Source organism: Salmo trutta, chromosome 15 (assembly GCF_901001165.1).
Source record: "Salmo trutta chromosome 15, fSalTru1.1, whole genome shotgun sequence".
Lineage (NCBI taxonomy): Eukaryota > Metazoa > Chordata > Actinopteri > Salmoniformes > Salmonidae > Salmo > Salmo trutta.
Genome location: NC_042971.1, coordinates 40,670,898 through 40,697,385, shown reverse-complemented (window position 1 = coordinate 40,697,385; position 26,488 = coordinate 40,670,898). Strand labels below are relative to the sequence as shown.

Here is a 26,488-nt window from a genome sequence, read left to right as displayed (position 1 = left end):
TTTTTAGACAATGCACTGCATTCATGAGCTGTATTTTAACCATTTTCAGCTTGCAGTGTAGATTTCCTCAGTGGCAAATGTTGAACTAACCTTCTCAATTTTTTTGTACTCTGTAGGCGATGAAGAGCATCCCCAGTCTGGGCCTTCTTGGGCAGCAGAAGATGATGACGATCCAGAAAATAGGTATGGTTCAGAACGAACGGACATAGCGTTTGTAACACACCCTAGGCGCAGGAGAAAGGCCATGCCACGGAACCCTAAGTTGAGTGCTAATAATGGGGACTCCTCTGTTGTCAAGACCCCGTCCCAATCGAACCGGTCTCGTCCAACTCGCAGCTGCAGTAAACCAGCAGCTATCCCATACAATTTCTAGTTTTAAGTTCAGAGGTACGTGTCAAGCGCAGGGAGAAACCCCTCCTCATACCTCGCTTAGGCTGTGTTATAAATGATAGGCCACTTATGCCACTCTGTTTTCGTTGATTACCTATTCTTTAATTCATTTTTTTGTCTTTAATTTGAAGTTAAATGTGACGTGTCTATTAGCAGAATGTGGCATCAGTTGAGTCCATGTCTCTGTGCATACCAAGGCAATTAAGAAGGGAAAATGCTGTTTAATGCATCACTTTGCACAAAAGCATTATACACTTATTAAAACAGATTAAAGAAATTATTTTATCTCATAGTTTCTCATTGGTTAACAATTCTGTAAGTCCGGGGTGTCAAACTAATTTCCCCCCGGGGCCGCATTCAGTCTTAAACGAGGTCCAGAAGGCCGCACAGTATATTTTTGGTATTTCCTTGCCGTCAAAATGTGCAATTTTTTCCCCTATCCGTCGTTTTTGGAATTTGCGATGGTCCTTGACTGTCTAGCTTTAATTTCTGGGATTTATTAATGAACTGGACTCAGTCAAGAAACTATGAATGTTGTTTGATTATCATTTTTACAGTTTCGATTTGGTTTGAGTCATAATAAGGTAAATTGAGTTCGCCTACCTCCACCAGAAAAAAAACCCCGCGGGCCGCATTGCACGCCCTCCCGGCCTGCGTACCGTATGTTTGACACCCCTGCTGTAAGTCATTCTTATTTCTTCCACATACAATATTCTTTTAATTTTTTACAAAAATAAATGACTGTATACTGAATATTAAAACTTATTTTAAGCCATGTTAAGGATTTGATTGCATTTTTTCTAAATAATGTATCATTTTATTTGCTCCAAATATATTAAGTTACACTCATTTGAATCTGGATTCGGTTCTTGATCTATAGTCTGATGGTAGTACAAGTTACATGCATGAAAAGCAGTAAGGTGATGTTTTTGTAGATTTTTGTTTTTCGCAAAGCATATCCTAAAATGGTTAACTAATAAACCACACCACCAATCCACACCAGTGTACGCAATACAAACCTGAAAATGCCCTTAGACTTCACTTACAGATCTGGATATATCTGTGTCATTATACCAGATGGGGTGAATTATGTTCCTCTCACTGGGAATTAGTCATCATGGAGTTTGATGTTATTTCTGAAGTGACTGGGATTTAGAACCCAGACCCTGATGATATTATACATGCCCTAATGGTCAACTCATGATCAGGCATTCTTTAGGCTGGCAGTATTGTACATGACTGCACCCTTGTACAGTGGTGTAAAAGTAACTAAGTAAAAATACTTTGAAGTACTACTTAAGTTATTTTCTTGGGTATCTGTACTATTTATGTTTTAACTTTTTTTACTTTTACTCCACTACACTCCTAAAGAAAATAGGTTATTTTTACTCCCATTTTCCTGGGCACCAAAAAGTACTTGGTACATTTCAAATGCTCAGGCAGGACAGCAAAATAGTTAAATTCACGCACCTATCAATATAACGCGTTGTCATCCCTACTGCCTCGGATCTGACGAACACACTAAACACACAAATACTGCGTTTTATAAATTATTTCTGAGTGTTGCAGTGTGCCCTTGGCTGTCCGTAAATAAAATAGTTTGCATAATATAAGGAATTTGATGTATAGCTTCTACATTTACTCAAGTATGACAATTAAGTATTTTTTCCACCACCACTTAAGTCAATTTTAAACCACTTTAACTCAAGTAGTGTTTTACTGGGTGACTTTACTTGAGTCATTTTCTGTTATGGTATCTTTTTACTCCAGTATGACAATTGAGTACTTTTTCCACCACTGCCCTTGTGGCTGCTGGATTTGGCTAATTTCTCTGTCATTGTAAAATCATACAAGTTTCTGCTAGTATTTGGCAATTCTGTTGGTATATGGTTACCATATGGGGATTTCTTTCTTTGATATATTGATAGCGTTCATGTGCAATATGCCAGTGGTTATGTGGCTGTTTTACGCGCTGCTATTCTCACACTCCTACTAATACGATGGGTTGACGATCCAATTCTCTCTGAACAGACTGGCACTACAATCTATTCTGCTTGATTCAATTTTAAAATATATGATATATCGCTTCTGACAGGTTGAGGGCTAAGCAGAGAAAGAGGACTTGTGATGCTAAACAGCAGTATACCAAATACACTGATTATTAGACCTACTGTACTGTATTTGGGAGCCGTTTTTTTTCTTACCACAGGCACCAAGCTGAATTTCTTGTATGCTTTGTTTATTGTACTCGATCCATAATCATATTTTCAGTATTTTCATGTCTGTTTTGCATGCAAGGCCACATTTATTGGCCATTTAGCTACTTTTAAAAGTATTTAAATGCAATTGCATTTCACTTTGGAGAAGCTCAATGCCCTAAGCAACAGCTCTGAAAGCTGGTCCTGTAGAATGGTTGTAATGCATTTTATTCAACCACAACTTTGTGACCTCCGAGGTCAGCCTTACAACATTGCTGTGAGACGAGTATGTAGTGAAGTGTCTTTTTTTCTTCCATTTTTCTCTCTTCCCAGTTTAAACACTTGAGGTAAGGCCCAGGCCGAGGCTGTTGCCGGCCGCTGCTGTTTGTTACTGCCTCATATGGGGCCCTCATCATGTACACGTACTTCTCGCTGAGGCTTCATCAGAGGCTTCGTTCAACTATTACTATCTGCCAAAAGGATTCTTTCTGCAAAACATATTCATGTCTAAATGGATACGTACATGTATTTCACAGAGTATCGAACTTGGAAAAAGCCCTACAAAACCATTTTGACCCTGTTTTCTTTTTTTTTTTACCCTTTACAAACTTTCTTTCGTACCAACAAAAAAAAACAGTGGTTAGAAAACGTATTTTCAAATTGAATTAATCATTTATGTTGTCTTTAGCTCTGAGGTGCTGTAGTGTTAGCCTTGTAGAGGCCTGTTACTTGTAGAGCATGCATTAAACAAGGATATGTTCTTACTTTTGTAATTGAATGAACTCTGTAAGAGAAACTATTCGTTGTAATAAATTAATACCCTTTATGATGTCTCGTATGTCTTCCTTATTCTATATAGGACCGGGTTTGTTCATCTTGTTCTGAGTGATAAGTCTTAGATATTTGTTATGGAGGGGTTGTTTACAAGGTCATTAAGTCATCTGACTTTTGACTCCTCAATGTGTTGCGTTAAGACAAATTTAAATGAAGTGAAATCGTCCTTGACAGTGTTTTAGCTCTATCTATTTGCTCACAGCATACACTATATATGCAAAAGTATGTGAACACCCCTTAAAATGTGTGGATTTGGCTATTTTAGCCACACCCGTTGCTGACAGGTGTATTAAATGTAGCACGCAGCCATTCAATCTCCATAGACAAAACATGGCAGTAGAATGGCCTTACGGAAGAGCTCAGTGACTTTCAATGTGACACTGTCATAGGATGACACCTTTCCAAAAAGTCAATTCGGAAAATTTCTGCCCTGCTAGAGCGGCACAGGTCAACTGTAAGTGCTGTTATTGTAAAGTGGAAACGTCTAGGAGCAACAACGGCTCAGCTGTGAAGTGGTAGGCCATACAAGCTCATAGAACGGGACTGCCGATTGCTGTAGCACGTTAAAATCGTCTGTCCTTGATTGCAGCATTCACTATTGAGTTCCAAACTGCCTCTAGAAGCAACGTCAGCACAAGAACTGTTCGTCAGGAGTTTCATGAAATGGGTGTCTGGCTGAGCAGACGCTCACAAGCCTAAGATCATGCGCAATGCAAAGCGTCGGCTGGACTGGTGTAAAGCTCACCGCCATTGGACTCTGGAAACGTGTTCTCTGGAGTGATGAATCATACTTCACCATCTGGCAGTCCGAATGACGAATCTGGATTTGACGGATGCCAGGTGAACGCTACCTTCCCGAATGCATAGTGCGAACTGTAAAGTTCAGTAGAGGAGGAATGATGGTCTGGGGATGTTTTTCATCGTTCTGGCTAGACCCCTTAGTTCAAGTGAAGATAAATCTTAACGCTAAAGCATACAATGACATTCTATACGATTCTGACTTTGTGGCAGCAGTTTGGGGAAGGCCCTTTCCTGTTTCAGCATGACAATGCCCCCATGCACAAAGCGAGGTCCATACAGAAATGGTTTGTTGAAATTGTTGTGGAAGAACTTGACTGGCCTGGACAGAGCCCTGACCTCAACCCCATTGAGCACCTTTGGGATGAATTGGAATGCCAACTGCGAGCCAGGCCTAATTGCCCAAACTCACTAATGCTCTTGGCTGAATGGAAGCAAGTCCCTGCAGCAATATTCCAACATCTAGTGGAAAGCCTTCCCAGAAGAGTGGAGGCTGTTATAACAACAAAGGGGGACCAACTCCATATTAATGCCCATGATTTTGGAATAAAATGTTTGATGAGCAGGTGTCCACATACTTTTGGTCATCTAGTGTATTCACATCAGTAAAGAAAACATTCAACTACTTAATGCAATGGCCTTTCCCCTCTTGTAGTCACTTAAACTATATTGTCGGCTGTTTGCAGGTGGGGGACTGCAAAGTGATACTAGAATAGCTAACATTACCTTGTTATTTTCATTAATTCTAGAATAAATGTATCTCCTGGTTATTAAGTTTAAGGTGAAATCCTGCATCTTGATTGTAAATTCCTATATAAAGACAAGTTCCTTTAGAGAATAAACCTATTAAGCAGTGCTTGATGGATTTGATGTGATGATCATTAAAATGATCCCCCGGTCCCTTTCCCTCTCTCCCTTGCTTCTGAAAGAATCGCTAAGAAAATGCTCTTGGCCCAAATCAAAGCCAACTACTCATCGGGGGAGGATTTCTCTTCAGACGTGGAGTCATCACATGATGATGAATCTGACAGGGAAGAGAAGGAGCAAGAAGATGGGAAAGATGAAAGCTCCGATGAGAATGGTGAGTGATCCCTCCATAGCGCCGCTACAATTTCAAGTTTATTTTGAGATGCAGCAATAAGCTCAATTTAGTGTTGCTTTAAATAAGGCAATTTTTTTGACATTAGGCTGAAATACTTATCTGACATCACCTGTTGCTTAGTAACTGAACATTTTAAAGTAGGCCCATTATTGTTGTGAGGATCTAAACCATCACCCTGTGTTACTGTGTGTTAGTGTACAGGTTGCATTGACATTTACTATAGGAATATGATGTCCTGATAATATAACATGTTGTTTCTGCTGCAGGGGAGACCTCCAGTTTGACCTCTGACTCTGAGTCCAGTAAAACACGTCACAGACATCGTCTGCTACGCCACAAGCTCAGCCTTGACAATGGAAATCCAAGTGATCAGAAAACCGCTGAAGAAAATGGGATTGAGCAGAAAGTCAGGAAGTCTAGAAGAACCAAAGGTTTGTATGGGATGGGTTCTGTGGTACGACTATGATTGGATATCATCAGTGCCCTAGTGTTGGAGTGGCTCTGTTACCCAGAGTAAACTCATTCTCTGCTTTCTTCCATCACCTCAGGTGAGAAATTGGATAGCCAGAGTAGTGATGATGATAGCCAATCACAGCAGGAAGAGTCTGGTATGAGTGAAGAGCTGAGCCAATCGGAGAACGAGGGCAATGAACAGATGCTCAAAAGGTAAGAAGACTCCTTATTGGTCAGTGTTGCTAACCAGGAAGGAAACCCTAATTTTCTTTCATTACATGTGCATTACATGTGCATCAGTGAAATATCTTTCTGCTCTTTTGTCTCCTTAGCTCTACATCATCTAGCTCTAGAGTCGAGAGGGAATCAGTCCGTAGTTATCTACAGAAGAAGCAGCAACCCTCATATATTGTGCTGTCTGACTCCAGTGTCGATAAGGTAACCAATCACTAGTTGTCGCATCCCCAGCTGAATGAATGGTCAACTCTCAAACTGATGGTTCATGAAAGTTTAATGCGGTACCATTTCCATAAACACACCGTAAGAGCTGATGGAGAAACAAACCATAAATGCTCTTACAATATGAACAACAGAGTGCACAAACAATACACTTTTACACAACTTTACATTGGCATGATTCATACGTCAAATGCATCAATATGCATGAGAATTTCTACCCAAATAGTTGATTACGTGCCAATAGCTTGTTAATGTGGTGCAAGATTAACTAATATTAGCCAGCATCAACAGTGGAGCTAGGCTACAGCTAATAACGTTATATTGCTAGCAGACTTCAGAAAATCAATTACAATACAAATATCTGTTCAGTAGACGTTCTATAGAATTAGAAAGATTTCTGAAACAAGACCAGTATTAAAAGACAGTAAATACCTTGTTCTCTTTCCAGCTAGGTGCTAAGTTTGACGTTGTTTCTTGGACGCCCATTTCCCATGTACCCTTTGCGCGTAAAACAGGCAAAAAACATGCTGTCAAAATGTTTATTTTTTTATTTACTTAGGGATTGGTGTCCCGTCCACGGGACAGTTGAGCTAATGTGATTAGCGGATTAGCGTGAGGTTGTAAGTAACTAGAAAATTTCCCAGGACATGGACATATCTGATTTTGGCAGAAAGCTTAAATTCTTGTTAATCTAACTGCACTGTCCAATTTACATTGTTGTCTGACACTTGTTTTTGGGGTTTCATTTACACTCCCACGAGCAATTTACATGGTATACACAAAGCACAAATGATTTCTGTACTTTAAATGACTTATGACCATATATAGGGTATCATAAAGGTATGGAATCATAGTACAAACCATTCAAAAGTATGAGATTATGGTTAGATACCAGTCTCCAGCAACAAGACCAGTTTCTGAACTGGGCGTTCGAACACTGACAGCTTGGTGAGACGCTTGCCTGTCTTGTCTAACATCCGATCACCAACACATATTTTGACTCTCTTTACTAGTCCATCTTTATCAACAGTAGTCTCTGAAACTCTTCCCAAACGCCACTCATTCCTAGGCAGATCATTGTCTATCATCATCACTATGTCACCGATTCGCAGGTTTCTCTTCGGGGTGTGCCAGCGCTGCCTGATGGCGATGTTGGCTAGATACTCTTTTCGCCAGCAGCTCCAAAACTGTTCTGCTAGATAATGAACATGCCGCCACCTTTTCCGAGCGTACATGTCCTCCCTCATGAACATGCCTGGAGGAGGTAGAGCTGTGGTAGATTTCATAGTAAGCAGATGATTAGGGGTGAGTGGCTCAAGACTGTTTGGATCATTGAGGATGCCAACTGTGAGTGGGCGATTGTTTACAATTGCCATTGCTTCGTAGAAAAAGGTTCGTAGAGAAGAATCATCTAGTCTACCAGAAGAGAGTGTGGAGCTAAGGACACCTCTCACTGTCCTGATATGTCACTCCCAGACGCTGCCCACGTGACATGAATGGGGGAGCGTTCATGCTGAAGTCACACTGTTTCTCAGCGAGAAAGGCAGTCAAGCCTGTCCATGTCAACTTCCTTGAGCGCTTCCTTCAGTTAATTTTTGGCTCCCACTAAATTGCTTCCTTGGTCACATTTAATCTGACAAACTGCACCACATAGCTCATGGCTTTGAAGCAGCGCAGACCGTTAATGAAGGCATCTGTTGACATGTCATCCAACATTTCAATATGAACAGCACAAGAGCAAAAACGGGTGAAGAGAAGACCATACCTTTTGTGCACTCTTCGTCCTTGCTTAATGATAAATGGGCCAAAACAATCCATGCCGCAGTATGTAAAGGGAGGTGATGAGTCCATGCTCTCTGGAGGGAGATCAGCCATATTTTGCTCTTCTGTGGGTCTCCTGAGCTTTCTAAGTCACACATTGGCGAAGATGAGGTGCTACGGCCCGATTAATACCTAGGATCCAGTAGTCATTTGACCTGATCTCATTAATGGTGTGAGGCCTTTTACCCTGGTGTTTCACCTTTTCCATGGTAGTGAGCAATTATCATTTTCGTGATGTGGTGTTCCTTGGGAATGATTGCAGGGTGTTTGACTGAGTTAGGAAGAGATGAGACGAAGTCTTCCTGCCACCTTGAGCACAGACATTTTGTCTAGGAAGGCATTGAAGCAGTACAACTAATTTTGGAGTGGCAGCTGAGTCCCTTTACTTAGTAACTTAAGCTCATCTTCATACAGTGCATTCGGAAGGTACTCAGACCCCATTACTTTTTCCACATTTTGTTACGTCACAGCCTTATTCTAAAATTGATTAAATAGTTTTTTTCCTCATCAATGTACACACAATACCCCATAATTACAAAGCAAATACAGATTTTTAGCAAATGTATTAAAAATAAAAATGATATCAAATTTACATAATTATTCAGACCCTTAACTCAGTACACTGTTGAATCACCTTTGGTAGCGATTACAGCCTTGAGTCTTCTTGGGTATGACCCTAGAAGCTTGGCACACCTGCATTTGGGGAGTTTCTCCCATTCCTCTCTGCAAATCCTCAAGCCCTGTCAGGTTGGATGGGGAGTGTTGCAGCACAGCTATTTTCAGGTCTCTCCAGAGATATTCGACCGGTTCAAGTCCAGGCTCTAGCTGCGCCACCATTTGTCTTGATGATAGCTTTGCACACTCTTGGCATTCTTTCAACCAACTTCATGAGGTAGTCACCTGGAATGTATTTCAATTAACAGGTGTGCCTTTTTAAAAGTTAATTTGCGGAATTTCTTTCGTTCTTACTACGTTTGAGCCAATCAGTAAGTGTTTTGACAAGGTAGGGGTGGTATAAAAAAGATAGCCCTATTTGGTAAAAGACCAAGTCCATATTATGGCAAGAACAGCTCAAATAAGCGAAGAGAAATTACAGGCCATCATTACTTTAAGACATGAAGGTCAGTCAATACGGAAAATGTCAAGAACTTTGAGAGTTTCTTCAAGTGCAGTTGCAAAAACCATCTAGCGCTATGATGAAACTGGCTCTCATGAGGACCGCCACAGGAATGGAAGCCCCAGAGTTACCTCTGCTGCAGAGGATAAGTTCATTAGAGTTACCAGCCTCAGAAATTGCAGCCCAAATAAATCCTTCACAGAGTTCAAGTTTTTAATTTTAAATTTTTTTATTTCACCTTTATTTAATCAGGTAGGCTAGTTGAGAACAAGTTCTCATTTACAACTGCGACCTGGCCAAGATAAAGCAAAGTAGTGCGACACAAACAACAAAACAGAGTTACACATGGAATAAACAAACATACAGTCAATAACACAATAGAAAAAGTCTATATACACTGTGTGCAAATGAGGTAAGATTAGGGAGGTAAGGTAATAAATAACCCATAGTGGCAAAATAATTACAATTTAGCAATTAAACAATGGAGTGATAGATGTGCAGAAGATGAATGTGCAAGTAGATATACTGGGGTGCAAAGCAGCATTTTTTAAAATAAATAACAGTATGGGGATGAGGTAGTTGAATGGGCTATTTACAGGTGGGCTATGTACAGGTGCAGTGATCTGTGAGCTGTTCTGACAGCTGGTGCTTAAAGTTAGAGAGGGAGATATGAGTCTCCAGCTTCAGTGATTTTTGCAATTCGTTCCAGTCATTGGCAGCAGAGAACTGGAAGGAAAGGCGACCAAAGGAGGAATTGACTTTGGGGGTGACCAGTGTAATATACCTGCTGGAGCGCGTGCTATGGGTGGGTGCTGCTGTGGTGACCAGTGAGTTGAGATAAGGCGGAGCTTTACCTAGCGGAGACTTATAGATGACCTGGAGCCAGTGGGTTTGGCGATGAATATGAAGCGAGGGCCAGCCAACGAGCGCATACAGGTTGCAGTGGTGGGTAGTATATGGGGCTTTGGTGACAAAACGGATGGCACTGTGATAGACTGCATCCAATTTGCTGAGTAGAGTGTTGGAGGCTATTTTGTAAATGGCATCGCCGAAGTCAAGGATCGGTAGGATAGTCCGTTTTACGAGGGTAAGTTTGGCAGCATGAGTGAATGATGCTTTCTTGCGAAATAGGAAGCCGATTGTAGATTTAGTTTTGGATTGGAGATGCTTAATTTGAGTCTGGAAGGAGAGTTTACAGTATAACCAGACACCTAGGTATTTGTAGTTGTCCACATATTCTAAATCAGACGGGCGGGCAGGTGCGGGCAGCGATCGGTTGAAGAGGATGCATTTAGTTTTACTTGCATTTAAGAGCAGTTGGAGGCCACGGAAGGAGAGTTGTATGGCATTGAAGCTTGTCTGGAGGTTAGTTAATACAGTGTCCAAAGAAGGGCCAGAAGTATACAGAATGGTGTCGTCTGCTTAGAGGTGCTAACGGTAACAGTAACAGACACATCTCGACATCAACTGTTCAGAGGAGACTACATGAATCAGGCCTTTATGGTTGAATTGCAGCAAAGAAACCACTACTGAAGGACACCAATAATAAGAAGAGACTCGCTTGGGCCAAGAAACACGAGCAGTGGACATTAGACCAGTGGAAATCTGTCCTTTTGGTTTGATGAGTCCAAATTTGAGATTGTTGGTTCCAACCGCTGTGTCTTTGTGAGACGCAGAGTAGGTGAACGATCTCCCCATGTGTGGTTCCCACTGTGAAGCATGGAGGAGGAAGTGTGATTGTGTGGGGGTGCTTGGCTGGTGATACTGTCAGTGATCTATTTAGAATTCAAGACACACTTAACCAGCATGGCTACCACAGCATTCTGCAGTCATATGCCATCCCATCTGGTTTGGGCTTAGTTGGACTATCATTTGTTTTTCAACAGTACAATGACCCAACACACCTCCAGGCTGTGTAAGGGCTATTTGACCAAGAAGGAGAGTGATGGAGTGCTGCATTAGATGACCTGGCCTCCACAATCACCCGACCTCAACCCAATTGAGATGGTTTGGGATGAGTTGGACCTCAGAGTGAAGGAAAAGCAGCCAACAAGTGCTCAGCATATGTGGGAACTCCTTCGAGACTGTTGGAAAAGCTTAACAGGTGAAGCTGGTTGAGAGAATGCCAAGTGTGCAAAGTTGTCATCAAGGCAAAGGGTGGCTACTTTGAAGAATCTACAATATACAATATATTTTCATTTTTCTAACTTTTTTGGTTACTACATGATTCCATATGTGTTATCTCATAGTTTTGATGTCTTCACTATTATTCTACAATGTAGAAAATTGAACGAGTAAGTATGTCCAAACTTTTGACTGTTACTATACCTGTCCCTACACATTTTTGATTATGAGACGCACTGCGTTATCGGGTTCCATTACCGTTGAGAGACCATTTGATCTGACCTTGCTGATTTGTCCAAGAATACGTGCAACAGCTTGAGAAGCCCTAGACCAGGATGAGAGGTTACACAGGCGATCTGCAAGACTTACTTGTTCTGTGGTTCTTGTGTTTAGTGTTTGAGCCTTTCTGACTTCCGGGTCTCCTAATGGCAATTTTGAGACCACGTCTTCTGTGAGAAATATTTCTTTCTTCCACAAAAACTTGGGTCCTGTGAACCAATCAGATGATAGCAGTTCATTGACAGTTAGGCCTCTGGATGCATGATCTGCGTGATTTTTGTAAGTCGGGACCTGTCTCTATCGGTGAGAAGATGTGCTGAGATGTATCTTCTGCACTCAGTTGGGTACAAATGTGTGGAATTGTCACGCCTCATTGTTAATTTACCATACAACTACTTTGGAGTTGGTCCAGAAGAACTCTTCAAAATCAGCATTTCTAAGTTCCTCCTTGAGAACGTTGCTTGCTTTTACTTGAGACAAATGCAGCTGTGAGTTCTAGTCTGGGAATAGTTGTGACCTTTTGTGGGAGTGACAAGATCTTCCCATGACTAGAGCACAATGAATTTGGTCCTCTTCATTCTTGAGTTTCAAATATGAACACTGACCATATCGGCTTGTGCTTGCATCAGAGAAATGATGTAGCCCTGTTTAGGTAACCCTTCCAAAGTCAGTAGGTGCATAACTACGGGGTATGTTCACCTCCAAATGAATAAGATCATTTTTCCAACATTCCCACTTTGGTTGAAGTTCATCAGTCAGAGGGTCATCCCAACCTGTGCCATGCCTACACATTTCCTGCAGTACTCTTTTTCCGTTGAGCAGGAATGGAGCTACAAACCCTAAAGGATCATACAAGTAGGCAACCGTTGACAGTACACCTCTACGTGTTGCAGGTTGGTCCTTGAGATTGACATTGAACTTGAAGCAGTCAGACTCAATGTGCCACTGAATCCCGAGTGCTCTTTCTGATGGCAAGTCATCACATGCGAGGTTAATGTCCTTAATGTCGGATGCACGTTCACATGGCGGTATGCTTTGTAGGACAGCTCTGTCATTGGATACAAACTTGTGCAGTCGAAGACCACCGATGGCACAAAGTTTTCGAGCCTCCTGTGCAAACTGAATAGCATATTCCAAACAGTCTATGCTTGTGACCCTATCATCGACGTAAAAGTCGCTCATGATGAATTGTGAGGGTATAGGTCTCTGTTCTCCTTAGCTAGATGCTTCAGTCCATAGTTTGCACATCCAGGAATTGGTACAGTGCCAAACAGATGCACCTTCATGCGGAACTCTTGAGGCTGTGCAGTAATGTCTCCCTTTTTCCACCAAAGGAAGCACAGATGGTTTCGGTCAGTGTCGGGCACATGGAATTGGTGAAACATCTCAATGTCACACATCAATGCAATAGGGTGCTGCCGAAAACGCATGAGAACACTGTTCAGCTAGTTCATCAAATCAGGCCCTGGAAGCAGATGGACATTTAAACTGGTTCCCTTGTACTTGGCAGAGCAATCAAATACTACGCGTAGCTTATCTGACTTCTTAGGATGATAAACGCCATGATGAGCAATATACCATTTCTCGCCTTCATTTCCATCATCTTCAACTTCTCCGCGTCACCCTTTTCAATGACCTCATCCATGAATTTGACATAACGTTCCTTTATATCTTTTATCCTTTAACAGTTTCCCTTTGAGATGTCTGAGCCGTACAATGACGAGTTGTTTGTGGTTGGGTAGATTGGGTCTCTCCTTAAAAGGCAAGGGCATTTCATAGTGGCCATGACTATTTTTCCTTATACCATCATTCAGCTTGTTCAGGAAGAGGATGTCATCCTGAGACACTGTCTTGCCATCTTCACTGGTGTCCTTGAAATTGGACTCCAGAATGTGAATAGCGTCTGCAGGGATTACTGAGGGGACCTTTTTGACGATGACCCGGTGACAGACTAGTGATGCTTGGTGTATCGATGAATGGCGATGAGCGTCCCACAATGCTCTGTCCTAAGTCAGTTCGAACAGCGTAGGGCTCATCATTTTCACCTAAAATCACTTGTTTTGGTGCCATTGCCCTTGAGCAGTTCTAGCCTATCAGATATGTCGTGTCTGTGACAATCATTAAATGTTAAGACTTATTTATATCAAATCAGTTCTCTAGGTTTAATTATTACGTGATTAAACTAATCATGTAAACATTAATTAACTAGGAAGTCGGGGTACCACAAAAAATGTTGAGATTAAAGTTATAATTTTCTGAATATAACTTCAGATATTTTAATATTGAATCAATTAGTCTTCTATTAATGAATTCTTAATTGTTACCTCATTAGTCTCATTCCAAACGTTGTAAAATTCTTGGTTATCTGCACAAACCCTAGTTTCAATAATGAGTCAGCAATATACAAATTGTCTTTAATAATTTATTTACTAACTAACTAAATAATCACAGAAATACATCACAAACAAACAGTAGATATTGGTTACTAACTGATAGAAAAGTCCAGAGTGGGCTAAACCGATATGATGGCTTGGTAGACAAAGGAAAGGGGTGGGGACTGAGAAAGTGCGGGAAAGAAAAGGGATTTACTACACACAGTCTATAATTGTATTAATTGAAATGCTAATCCTTTGCACATGAACACGGATACTTCAGAGTACCATTCGGAAATGTTCTCATATATAGATGCTTCGGCGGTAATCGGTATTCTCGTTCTAGACTTGTGTAATTTCTAGCTGCAGACTAGTAATTATTCGTCTAAGATTTGCTTTTATTCTGTAGTGATCGATAGTCTCAGAGTTTAACCATTTCCGGCCGTGTAGCCAAACTACAGCTGTATGGTCTCCGATGGCCTATAGAATTGTAGCCACTGACTAGTTCATCTTTATATGAAAATCCATACTCTCATTTAGAAGGTTAACATGACATTACATCTTTTCACAAATAGTTTCATGTTTAATCATATATGTTTCATAATATTTAGATGTAAACCTGACAGCTGGGACATGTACACTTTAAGAGATGCAGTTGTGTGTTTCCTGTCCTTCATGAGATCACCAAATGAAACATACTCGTCATAACCGTCCCTTAAGTGTCCATGAACCATTCCCACATTCTCAAAAATAGAAATATTGTTTAGTTCTCCCATTTTGGGGATTAGGAGTTTTGAACAAAATATGTACTTTGTTCTGGTAGACTGTCTCAATACTGCATGGCAGTTTCTATCTATCAGGTATTTATGACCTGTCGTAAAGTCATAAAACTGTGGAGAGAGAGGGGGGGGGGGCTATGATCTTCCCCCCAGGGCACGTCATGACAGAAGGCCAACCTGACAATCCTTCAGTGTTGGGATTTCATCTACTACCATGGAGTGATGATTCCAGTGCTTGGCCGTTTCACAGGTCGGAATGTGGGTGCGGTTTACAGGTATGCAATCCTTGGTCTAGGTAGGAGGAAGATCAATTTGGATGGTAGAGCTGTAACTTCTCACACGAAGCCCTGAGACTCTTTTGCTTTTCACAACTGTCACGTCCTATCATAGTAGTTAATTTCAGTTTTACTGGCTTGTAAAGCATTGCTCACTTCCTGGTCAATGAATTTAGTATCATTCTTGGTGTCAAGCAGGGCGTAGACAAGTTTTTCAGCACCTGACATGTTCCTTTGACACCCACACTGATATGATCATGGAAGTGTTAGTAGATTGTCCTTCTCCAGCTATGTTGAGTGACAATGCAGTTGCTGCCTCATCCATATTATTTTGGTAAGAAATCGGCAGAGGTGTAGGCTTTTCCCGTTTTACCTAACTGTCATTGTGGAGACACGTGGGATGCTTTCCTTTGCAGGTGTCAAATGTGTGGTGATGACGACAGTCCTTTGCACTGTGACCAGATTTCAAGCACCCATAGCAAAGCTTATTTTCTAAACATATTTCTGTCGCTCCTCCAGAGACTTGGTCATGAATTTAGCACAGCCATGGAGCTGATGCTTATTGTCCTGGCAATCTAGAAGAAAAAGAAACACACCTATTAAGGCGAGGTGCTGGCTAGCGGAGTAGAAAACTTGAAAATAAGGGAGAGCCGCACACTCTAGGAGCTCAGATGCAAAAATGTAATATCCAACGTTTCGACAGCCAAGCTGTATTCATCAGGGTATGATCACAAACACTGCGAGATGACTCGTTTATAAAGTGTCAAAAGACACACAGATGTCTGTAATCATGGCCAAGTGTGGCCTAATATCATTGGTTAATTCTCAAATATAAAAATGGCATACAAAGAACAGCATACAAAAAAATAAATGGATAGCATACGATCATAGATTCATTTTAGACTACACAAGCTTACAAACAATTACAATGGCAAAGTCACAATCACAAGAATGGCTTAAGATCAAAGTCTATGTTGAGACCAAAGGGTGCGAGGGTCTTTAAGTTAAAGATCCAGGCAGCCTCTCATTTTAACAATAAATTATCAAGGTCACCCCCTCTCCTAGGGAGGGTGACATGTTCAATGCCAATATAACGCAGAGACGAAATTGAGTGGTTTGCTTCCAAAAAGTGGGCCGCAACTGGGTAAGTCAAGTTTTTGCACCTAATGGTGCTACGATGCTCTGAGATACGTACTTTTAATTCACGCTTTGTTTTACCCACATAATTTTTACCACAAGGACAAGTTATAAGATAAATAACTGCCTTAGTGGAGCATGTAATAACACCTTTGATTGGGATCGATTTTCCTGTTTGTGGGTGTTTGAAGGATCTACATTTATAAGTGCCATTACATTGAGCACAGCCATTACACTTGTAATTTCCATCCAGTAGGGGTGCAAATAGACGTTGTTCAGGAATATCTTGGGGTGGTAAATCAGAGTGTACCAATTGGTCTCTGAGATTTCTGCCCCGTGAGAATACGACCAAGGGAAGGTCCGAAAACACATTACCGAGATGATCATCGTATTTTAGAATGTGCCAATGTTTGAACGATTCCCTTAATTTATTCAGAGCACTGAATAGCGGGTAGTTAGAACGCAAGAATGCGTCTTTTTGCGAGATTGACCTTGAAAAAGGTCATGTTTTGTTTGGAATTTTATCAATGGCAATATTAATCTGATCATTTTTGTACCCCCTCTCCTTGAACTTTCTTTGCGTCTCAGCCATATTTCTGTCGAAATCTGATTGTTTTTTGCAAATTCTTTTGATTCGACAGAATTGGCTGTAGGGCAAACTATTTTTCAAGGGAAGTGGGTGACAACTATCAGCCCTCAACAAACTGTTACGATCAGTAGGTTTCCTGTAAAGATCATTGTATAGAACATTATTTTCACACAAGATCAGAAGATCAAGAACACTGATTTGACGTGTATCAGATTGCATAGTAAATCTCAAATGTTCAGAACAGGAGTTAAGAAAAGCATGGAATGCCTGGAGCAGTTCTGCATCACCCCTCCATAGAACAAAAATATCATCAATATATCGTTTCCAAATAATGATGTAAGGCAAGAAAACATTTTTGAGAGGATTGAAAATAGACTGTTTCTCCATGTAACCTACATACAAATTAGCATAGTTAGGAGCCATGGGGGATCCCATAGCAGTACCCTTCTTCTGAATAAAGAAATAATTTAGAAACATGAAATAGTTATGTGTGAGTACTATTTCAGCCAATGTTATAATGCAGGCACTGGAAGGTAGTTCATTAGGGTCACGTTGCAGAAGAAAATGTTCCATAGCTTCAATACCGCCCTCGTGTGGAATATTTGTGTATAACGACTCAACATCAAAAGTAACTAACAAGGTATTCTCAGGGAGAGGATCGAGAGATTCAATGATAGAGACCATACTGCTGGTGTCCTTTACAAAGGAGGGGAGCTGTTCTGAGATCATACTGCTGGTGTCCTTTACAAAGGAGGGGAGCTGTTCTGCGAGTGGTCTAATAAAAAAGTCAACAAAAGTAGATAGAGGGGCTGTTACTGCATCAATACCCGCTACAATAGGGCGCCCTGGAGGGTTTGTAACATTCTTGTGTAATTTCGGCAAAGTATAGAAAGTGGGAATTTTAGGGTGTTGAATAGCCAAAAAGTCATGTTCTTTTTTGGTTATCTGACCAGAACTTAAATACCCATCTAGGACAGCAAAGATAGTATTCTGAAATTGGGAAGTAGGGTCACTTCTGAGTTTCTTGTAAAAGGTATTGTCAAGCAGCTGTCTATGACACTCATTTACATAATCTGTCCTATCCATGAGTACCACCGACCCACCCTTATCAGCAGGACGAATAAGGACTGACGTATCAGATTGTAAATCAAGCAAAGCTTGTTTTTCATCCTTAGGTAAATTATGGAAAGATTTGGACTCCTGTTTGTTCTTAAGGAGATGAACAACATATTTTTCAACAAGTCTGCAATATGTCTCAATAGAGTGATTGCGATTGGCTGGAGGTACAAAATAACTCTTACTTCTAAAAGGAGTCGGAGTATGTGCAGGTGAGTAACCTACTTGTTCAATAGAAACATCACGATTAGGGGAGCTAATGTATTCCCTTAAACGGATGTTTCTAAAAAAACCTAAACATGTCTACCTTAACATCAAAATCATTGCACTGGGTTGTAGGCACAAAAGATAACCCTTTATTAAGCAAAGAGACATGGGCAGGGCTCAATATCTTGCTTGATAAATTAAAGACACTCAGTCCCGTGGGTTCTGGGACCCTCCGCCTCTGGGAGTAGTTTATTCTTACCCCGTCGGGTGCGGCATCTCGTCGATGCGCGTGTCCACGGCCACCTGCGCCCTTCCGTCGGCCCAGTCTCTCGTTGAATAAAAAAACTACCACTGGAAGCCGTAGAGGCGCTGGTTTGGGGAGTGTTGGTCAGACGGGGGTGGATGGAAGTAAGTGTCATCCCTCCTGCGTCTGTCATGGAGAGGAGGAGCAGGACCTCCTCTGTCAGGGTTTCTCCAGAAGTAGACTTTATCCTCGGCCTTGTCTTTGTTGAATTTCTTGATTTTTAAGTTCCTTTATTTCTGTGGACAACTTGTCCTGGAGCACTTGGTTAGTTGTCATCAGTTCATTGAATATGACGTCATCATTAACAGCTATGCTTTCCTTTGCAGGTGTCAAAGGTGTGGTGATGACGACAATCCTTTGCACTGTGACCAGATTTCAAGCACCCATAGCAAAGCTTATTTTCTTCACATATTTCTGTCGCTCCTCCAGAGACTCGGTCATGAATTTAGAACAGCCATGGAGCTGATGCTTATTGTCCTGGCAAAACATACACGGAGGCCTTGCACTTGCTTTGGCTGACTTTTGATTCTCACTATCTCTGAATGTTTGAGTACTGAGAACACTTTCCATTCTCCTCTTAGTCTCCCTGACATTTCGTTTCTCAGTGGTACATTCGGATGAACAGAGAGCATAGAAAGAAGTTATCTGATTGCAAGCAATCTCTGCTTCCATCGTCATCAAAGTAGCAAATTCCTGGAAACTGGGGAATTCTTGACTATTGTTCAAGGTTTGTGTAACTTGTCTGTTCCAATAAGAAGCTGCCCAGTCAGGCAGTTTTTGAACTAGCTTCTGATTCTCTTTACAGTCATTTAATATCTGAAGACCTTTAACATAGGTATAGCATCCAGACAGGCATTTAAAAAAATCTGAAATATCTCTGAGTCCTACGGTGTCCTTAAGTTGAGTTTTTGGCCAATTTGCAAGCCTTTCTCTAAATGCCCTCTGTATGACAAATGGCTGACCATATCTATGGTTGAGTTTGTTCCACACGTCTTTGTAGGCCTCGTCATCATTTCTGTAGAAAGTACCATTCAGGGTCTTACGAGCTTGGCCACCCACGTACTTCTTAAGATAATAAAGCTTCTCAACTGACAAGACACTTCTTTGATCGATAAATGACACAAAAGAGGCTTTCCACTCAAGGAATTGAATTGGATCACCATTGAATACAAATGGCTCTGGCATTGGAAGTCGATTAAGGGCTATGCTATCTTGGAAGGCTTGAGCCAGAGAAGTCACATCCACATGAGGTGATGATGCTGGGGCATTAGAGAGTTGTTGAATGGTAGTTGGAGTAATGTTGTTGACAGTTCAGAAGCTAGTTTTCCGTACTACTTCCTGGTTCTAGGCCTATAACCTGGCCCGAGCTGCCTTTACATCTCTCTTTGCCTGTAGTTGTTCCAACTCACATCCTTGCTTTACTGCTCTTCTGAGTGTTGTATCATTTCCTTTTGTTTCTTTTTCTCCAGCAACACTTCATACTCAACTTCCTTTGCTGTCAGCTCTGCTGCTGCATCTGCACGTTTGGCTGCCATACATGAGGCCATGGAGTGATGGCTGCATTGAGCACTGGACTTGTGACTCATTTGTGAGACTGTACATCCGTAAATGGAGCGAGTGTAGTCGCGATCAAGTAACTCACTGAGACAACGTTTTTCCTGTTCAGCATCAAGCTCTTCATCAATGCCTGATATCTTTTCATAGGCAATTCTGATAATATCTGCTGTAACTGCCTCACCTGTGTCGACACGACGCCTTAACTCAGTTGACTGTGTGATGTGATCTTGAATTTCAAGATAGATGCTCATGACATCATCCGTTCCTTTCTTCAATGTGTCGATCAGAAATGCCAGCTGGCTCTCTGTTATATCTGACTTTAGCTGCTCTCTTGCTTTGCGGGCTTGGATCTTCCATTGGTCATACATGGAGATAAGTATTTTTTCCTTTTAATGTGCCTCTTCTCTTTGCAATGCAAGCATTTTGTATGTAGGGTTCTTTGGTCGGACAGAGCATCGAAGGCCTTGAGGTTCCTCGTAGACATCTTGAAGTTGACCTTGGAGGTCATTCAGAGCTTGTTCTTTGGCTTGATTTTCTTCCTCAAGGCGATATCACCATCTCATTTTACATTTGCATTGTCAGTCACCTTTTTGTATCTTTCTTACTAACTTCATTGATGTGTAACTATTGGATTTCTGAGATGTATGATGATCATTTTGCTATTCTTGTTTTATTGTTTGTGTACTATCAGGTGCTAAATGTATCATTGTTAAAATGTATGTTCTTTTTTTTACAGTGTGTTAAAGGGTTCTTTAACTGCTGGTGACTTACTGATCTATCTATCTAAACAGAGTGACGATGAAGAGAAGGACGGCGAGGAAGGGGACAACAAAGGTACACCTAAGGGCCGCAAGAAGATCCGCAGGATCATCGTAGACGAGCACCTTCGCTCGGAAACCCAGAGAGCCCTGAAGGAGGAGGAGGAGAGACGCAGACGCCTGGCAGAAAGAGAGCAGAGGGAGGACTTCAGAGAGGTACACTACACACAGCTGACCCTCTCCATGCACACTCACTGTAGAATCCATGCACTATCAGAAATGTCATACTAATACTACATTTTATTTGATTAAATTATATATTATACCATTTTGTATTATCAGTTTTGGTCTAATGGTGGTTTCCTCGCAGGTGATTGTTATTGAGGATGAGGCGTCTCATGTGACCTGTCCCATCACCACTAAGCTGGTCCTGGATCAGGATGAGGGGACAAATGAGCCACTCATCCAGGTGCACAGGAACCTGGTGACCAGGCTCAAGCCTCACCAGGTGGATGGTAAGTCTCGGTTTTTATTTCAGTTGTACAAACCCAATACAGAGTAAGTCAAATACAGTGGCTATCAGCATTGCCCCTTCAATTTGCTCTATCTCTTCCTCCTTTTGATAGGTGTGCAGTTTATTTGGGACTGTTGTTGTGAGTCTGTGAAGAAGGCCAATTCAACCCCTGGATCAGGCTGCTTACTGGCCCACTGCATGGGCCTAGGGAAGACACTGCAGGTAAAAGGAAGAATACAGTAGGAGTGTTGTCATATGCATATGTCATTCATAAAACAGTATCTTTTGTTAACAATACTAGAGATACTCCACTGAACAAAAATATAAACACACCATGTAAAGTGTTGTTCCCATGTTTCATGAGCTGAAATAAAAGATCCCAGAAATTTTCCATATGCACAAAAATATTATTTCTCTCAAATTCTGTGCATTAATTTGTTTACATCCCAGTTAGTGAGCATTTCTTCTTTGCCAAGATTATCAATGCACCTGACAGGTGTAGCATATCAACAAGCTGATTAAACAGCATGATCATTAGGGATGCGTGCTTAGTCCCCTCCTGTACTCCCTGTTCACCCACGACTGTGTGGCCAAGCACGATGCCAACACCATCATTAAGTTTACTGACGATACAACAGTGGTAGGCCTGATCACCGGCAACAATGAGACAGCCTATAGGGAGGAGGTCAGAGACCTGACAGTGTGGTGCCGGGACAACAACCTCTCCGTCAATGTGAGCAAGACAAAGGAGCTGATCGTGGATTATAGGAAAAGGAGGGTCGAACAGGCCCCCATTAACATCGACGGGACTGAAGTGGAGCGGGTTTAGAGTTTCAAGTTCCTTGGTGTCCACGTCACCAACAATTGTACCCCGCACATTGACTCGGTACCCTCTGTATATAGCTTCGTTATTGTTATGTACATTTTTTGAGTTACTTTTTGATTGATTTGATTTTTTTACTTTAGTTTATTTAGTAAATATTTTATTAACTATATTTATTGAACTGCATTGTTGGTTAAGGGCTTGTAAGTAAGCATTTCACGGTAAGGTCTACACCTGTTGTATTCGGCGCATGTGACAAATAAAATTTGATTTGATTGCACAAGTGCACCTTGTACTGGGGACAATAAAAACGCAACTCTGAAATGTGCAGTTTTGTCGCACAACACAATACCACAGATGTCTCAAGTTTTGAGGAGTATTTCTATCTGTAATAAAGCCCTTTTGTGGGGGAAAATTCATTCTGATTGGCTGGGCCTGTCTCCCTAGTGGGTGGGCCTATGCCCTCCTAGGTCCACTCATGGCTGTGCCCCTGCCCAGTCATGTGAAATCCCTAAATCAGGGCCAAATGAATTTATTTCAATTGACTGAATTACTTCTATGAACTGTGACTCAGTAAAATCTTTGAAATTGTTGCATATTGCGTTTATATTTTCATTTCTGGATAAGAGCGTCTGCTAAAATGACTAAAAATGTAGTATATAATACCAGAATCTCTTGCTTCAATATTTTCTCATGTAGGTGGTGACATTTCTCCATACGATGCTGCAGTCAAAGTGCATGAACTTCAGGACTGCCCTGGTGGTGTGTCCACTCAACACAATCCTCAACTGGGTCAACGAGTTTGAGAAGTGGCAAGTTGACATGGGAGCTGACAAAGTCAAGGTAGCCAAGAAGATATATATATATTTTTTTGTCAAATACATGCAGAGGTTATTGATATGCATTGTAGTATATTCAAGGTATTTCATGTTTCTTCTTTTCCATCTCGTAGGTGACAGAGTTAGCCACACTGAAGCGACCACAGGAGCGTTATATTGCCCTGCAGAGATGGCAGATGGATGGTGGTGTTATGATCATGGGCTATGAGATGTACCGTAACCTCACACTAGGCCTCAAAGTCATCCACGGAAAATTCAAAAAGACCTTTGACAGTACTCTGGTCAATCCAGGTACATCCTCTACCAATTATGTGCATGTGAAGTGTTGAGAGGTATGTACAATTTTGAAGTAGTATAATTGATTGGTGTTGAAACTCTTAATACACTACATTTGTTGTACTCCAGGTCCAGACTTTGTGATCTGCGATGAGGGTCACATCCTGAAGAACGAGGCATCCAACATCTCTAAAGCTATGAGTGCCATTAAGACCAAAAGGAGGGTGGTACTGACAGGCACACCACTGCAGAACAACCTCAATGAGTGTAAGGAGGCCTGCTTCAGTTTGAACACAGCCTATAACAGCCTTTCCATTTAAGCTACTTCTCTGGGCATTATGTCAACGTTTGGGTTAGTTTATTCATGTTTCAGTTTTATTATATTAAAAAATTATAGTAGTCAAAGGTGTAGCCGTGTCTTATATATTTTTGTTTTCTCAGACCACTGCATGGTCAACTTCATCAAGGAAAACCTTCTGGGCTCAATCAAGGAGTTCCGGAATCGCTTTATCAACCCCATTCAAAATGGCCAGTGTGCAGACTCCACCCCAAGAGACGTCCGCATCATGAAGAATCGCGCCCATGTCCTTCATGCAATGTTGGCGGGATGTGTACAGGTGAGACAGCTCAATTACTAGGAGTGTATGGCACCTTTATTTGTAGTTTATCAGAACCACTGCTTACTTTTTTACAAGTATTTGTTGTGAAGTTCTTTGTCAGTTTCCAGTGGCTACACTTAGTGTGTTTTCCTCTGTCAGAGAAGAGACTACTCAGCCTTGACCAAGTTCCTGCCCCCTAAACATGAATATGTTATGGCAGTGAGGGTGACCCCTCTCCAGTACAGACTGTATCGCTACTACCTGGACAACTTCACTGGTAAGAACCTCCATCGTTAGCTCAGAAGGCTCTGTACATATCAATGAAATGTGCATTATTTAATAAACCTTTTGGAGAAAAAAGCTGCATGTGTGTTTAGGAGCTAGGTCTGTGGTTGAGGGAGCCAGGGGCAAAGCCGGAACCAGCCTTTTCAAGGACTTCCAGATACTCAGCCGAATCTGGAACCATCCCTGGTGTCTGCAGCTCAATTATATCAGCAAAGAAAATAAGGTAAACAAAAACGACTATTTTCTCATCTGCAGACGGATCCTGAGGCATGTCAGTCAAACCGTCATCAACATAATGCTCTTTGTTTTCAGGGCCATTTTGATGGGAAGCACCAGGGGAAAACTGAGAGGTGTGTCAGCATGAGTATTCAGTAGGCTACCCAAATCTGTTAACTGCTACCGCTGTGTGATGCCTGAAGTAGTTTATTACCACCTAATGACAGATAAAATAATGCAAATAATAGATTGTTGCCTTTCATAACTTTTCCTTTATGTCCCACTCAGGAAAGAGAAGGAGAACAAGGGGAAAGTGGTGAATGCTGATGAAGACAGCAAGGATGTGGTGATCCTGGTGTGGAACAGCACATCAAAGGGTGTCAATGTGGAAGGAGACCAGCAAGCAGGTCCACTGGTTCCAGTGGTAAAAGGTAGAGTTGTCTCTTCCATTCAGGAAATTTCTTCACCGAGTCTATTACAATACCTTCTAGTGTTACTATTGAACATTTTGAAGGATTTACCTTATTTAATGACTTATTTGTTAGTCTCATTCATTTGAGGTCAGTGGTGATATTGTATGCTCTGTGTTCAGCGTTGAGAGCGTCCACCAGTTTCAGGCCTGACAGTCCGGCTGCAGACTGGTACAAGTCAATGCTGAGTGACTCTGACGCCACCATCCTGGGGCACTCAGGGAAGATGGTGCTGCTGTTTGAGATTCTCAGAATGGCAGAGGAACTGGAAGACAAAGTGTAAGGCTGAATCCCAAATCATCCCCCTTCCCCTCTCCCCTCCATTTATGCGTTCACGCACGCTTCCGCCATATTCACTAGTGTCCCAAAGCTGAGGAATTGAAAATGATGGAGGGTGTAGGGGCTATTTAGACCCTCCGATAAACACTTTGACCGAGCAAGCTATGCTTCAGAGCGAATAGGTATCCCAAAAACACACCACATTATTTTGAGTTTGCACAATTTCACACAAAAGAATGGAGAGCCGTGCCTAATTATAAGCCACCTGTATTTGTTTTTGTCTGATTTCAAAGCTTGACACATGTAACATATGAAATACATCCCAAATTAAACGTTTAACTGTTACTGATGTTTATATCTTGTAAAACGACGGGGAATTTTCTCATTTGAATTTCATGCTAATTTTATTATTTAAATGTAGAACATGAATTGCATAATTCAAGTCACGAGTGTGTCCCGAAGTTGAAGGGTTTATTTGATCCCCCCGCCACTCTAGAAGTCACCATCTAAGTTTCGTCAGCAACATGACAACAGAGGGCCCTCCAAGCGAGTTGGTAGGGGTGAGGGGCTGGTTTGGGATTCACCATAAGTGTGCTTGGGAAATGGATTCAGGCACCAGGGGTGCATTTAAAAAAAGAAGGATCAAGTTAGCCAGTTTCACAGAGCAGATTTCTTGAAATAACCAATTCTTCATCAGTTTCTGTTGTATATTTACAGGTTGGTGTTCAGTCAATCCTTGATCACATTAGACATGATTGAAGATTTCTTGGACCTCACCAACAAAGCCAAAAACAACAGGCAATCATCCCTATACAAAGGTACCAGTCCCGTTGGCTTTTCAAATGTTATAGTTTTACAAAAAAAATGCATCTTCAGAGTCTATTATTGTGTAATATTTTCTTTGTTTCCTTTTCTAAACTGTAGGTGATGGCAGCTGGATCAGAAACACTGACTATTACCGTATTGACGGGTCCACCAGCGCCACATCCAGGATGAAATGGGTGCAAGAGTTCAATGATGCCACCAACGAGCGGTACATTTCTGTCTTACTGCTGTACTTTTCTACATCTCACATTTCGCTGTACCAAACCTCAACACAGTATGAAGCATAACACTTTACTTAGTGATGTATTATTATATGGCAAGGCATCAGTAATTGTAGACCTAATGTGAATTGATGAGATGGTCTGTTTTTAAGATCACACTCACTACTTTGATTTAATTTCATCCCCCTTTTCATTCAGGGGTCGTCTGTTTCTCATCTCAACAAGAGCTGGGTCCCTTGGGATCAACCTGGTAGCAGCTAACAGGGTCATAATTTTTGATGCTTCATGGAATCCCTCCTATGACATCCAGAGCATCTTCAGGGTGTACCGTTTTGGCCAGCTGAAGGCTGTGTTTGTCTACCGTTTCTTGGCTCAGGTAATCACATCTCGTATGACCCTATCTCCTGTAATATGATTGTCGGACACATTGTATGATTACATATGAACTCAGCAAAAAAAGAAATGTCCCTTT

General features: G+C 41.5%; 1 protein-coding gene across 1 annotated transcript in view; it reads left to right on the top strand.

Moving 5' to 3' along the window:
• Positions 1-26,488, top strand: part of LOC115149048 (transcriptional regulator ATRX) — a 35,881-nt gene that overhangs the window by 4,537 nt on the left and 4,856 nt on the right. The window contains exons 10-29 of the mRNA XM_029691526.1: positions 117-183; positions 5,150-5,301; positions 5,589-5,753; positions 5,871-5,988; positions 6,108-6,213; positions 20,703-20,885; positions 21,040-21,184; positions 21,296-21,405; positions 22,706-22,849; positions 22,959-23,136; positions 23,251-23,388; positions 23,563-23,738; positions 23,880-23,997; positions 24,098-24,228; positions 24,318-24,355; positions 24,510-24,652; positions 24,814-24,970; positions 25,688-25,788; positions 25,895-26,003; positions 26,215-26,392. Of these exons, the coding sequence (XP_029547386.1) occupies positions 117-183; positions 5,150-5,301; positions 5,589-5,753; positions 5,871-5,988; positions 6,108-6,213; positions 20,703-20,885; positions 21,040-21,184; positions 21,296-21,405; positions 22,706-22,849; positions 22,959-23,136; positions 23,251-23,388; positions 23,563-23,738; positions 23,880-23,997; positions 24,098-24,228; positions 24,318-24,355; positions 24,510-24,652; positions 24,814-24,970; positions 25,688-25,788; positions 25,895-26,003; positions 26,215-26,392 (2,657 nt within the window). The remainder of the gene's footprint in view (positions 1-116; positions 184-5,149; positions 5,302-5,588; positions 5,754-5,870; positions 5,989-6,107; positions 6,214-20,702; positions 20,886-21,039; positions 21,185-21,295; positions 21,406-22,705; positions 22,850-22,958; positions 23,137-23,250; positions 23,389-23,562; positions 23,739-23,879; positions 23,998-24,097; positions 24,229-24,317; positions 24,356-24,509; positions 24,653-24,813; positions 24,971-25,687; positions 25,789-25,894; positions 26,004-26,214; positions 26,393-26,488) is intronic.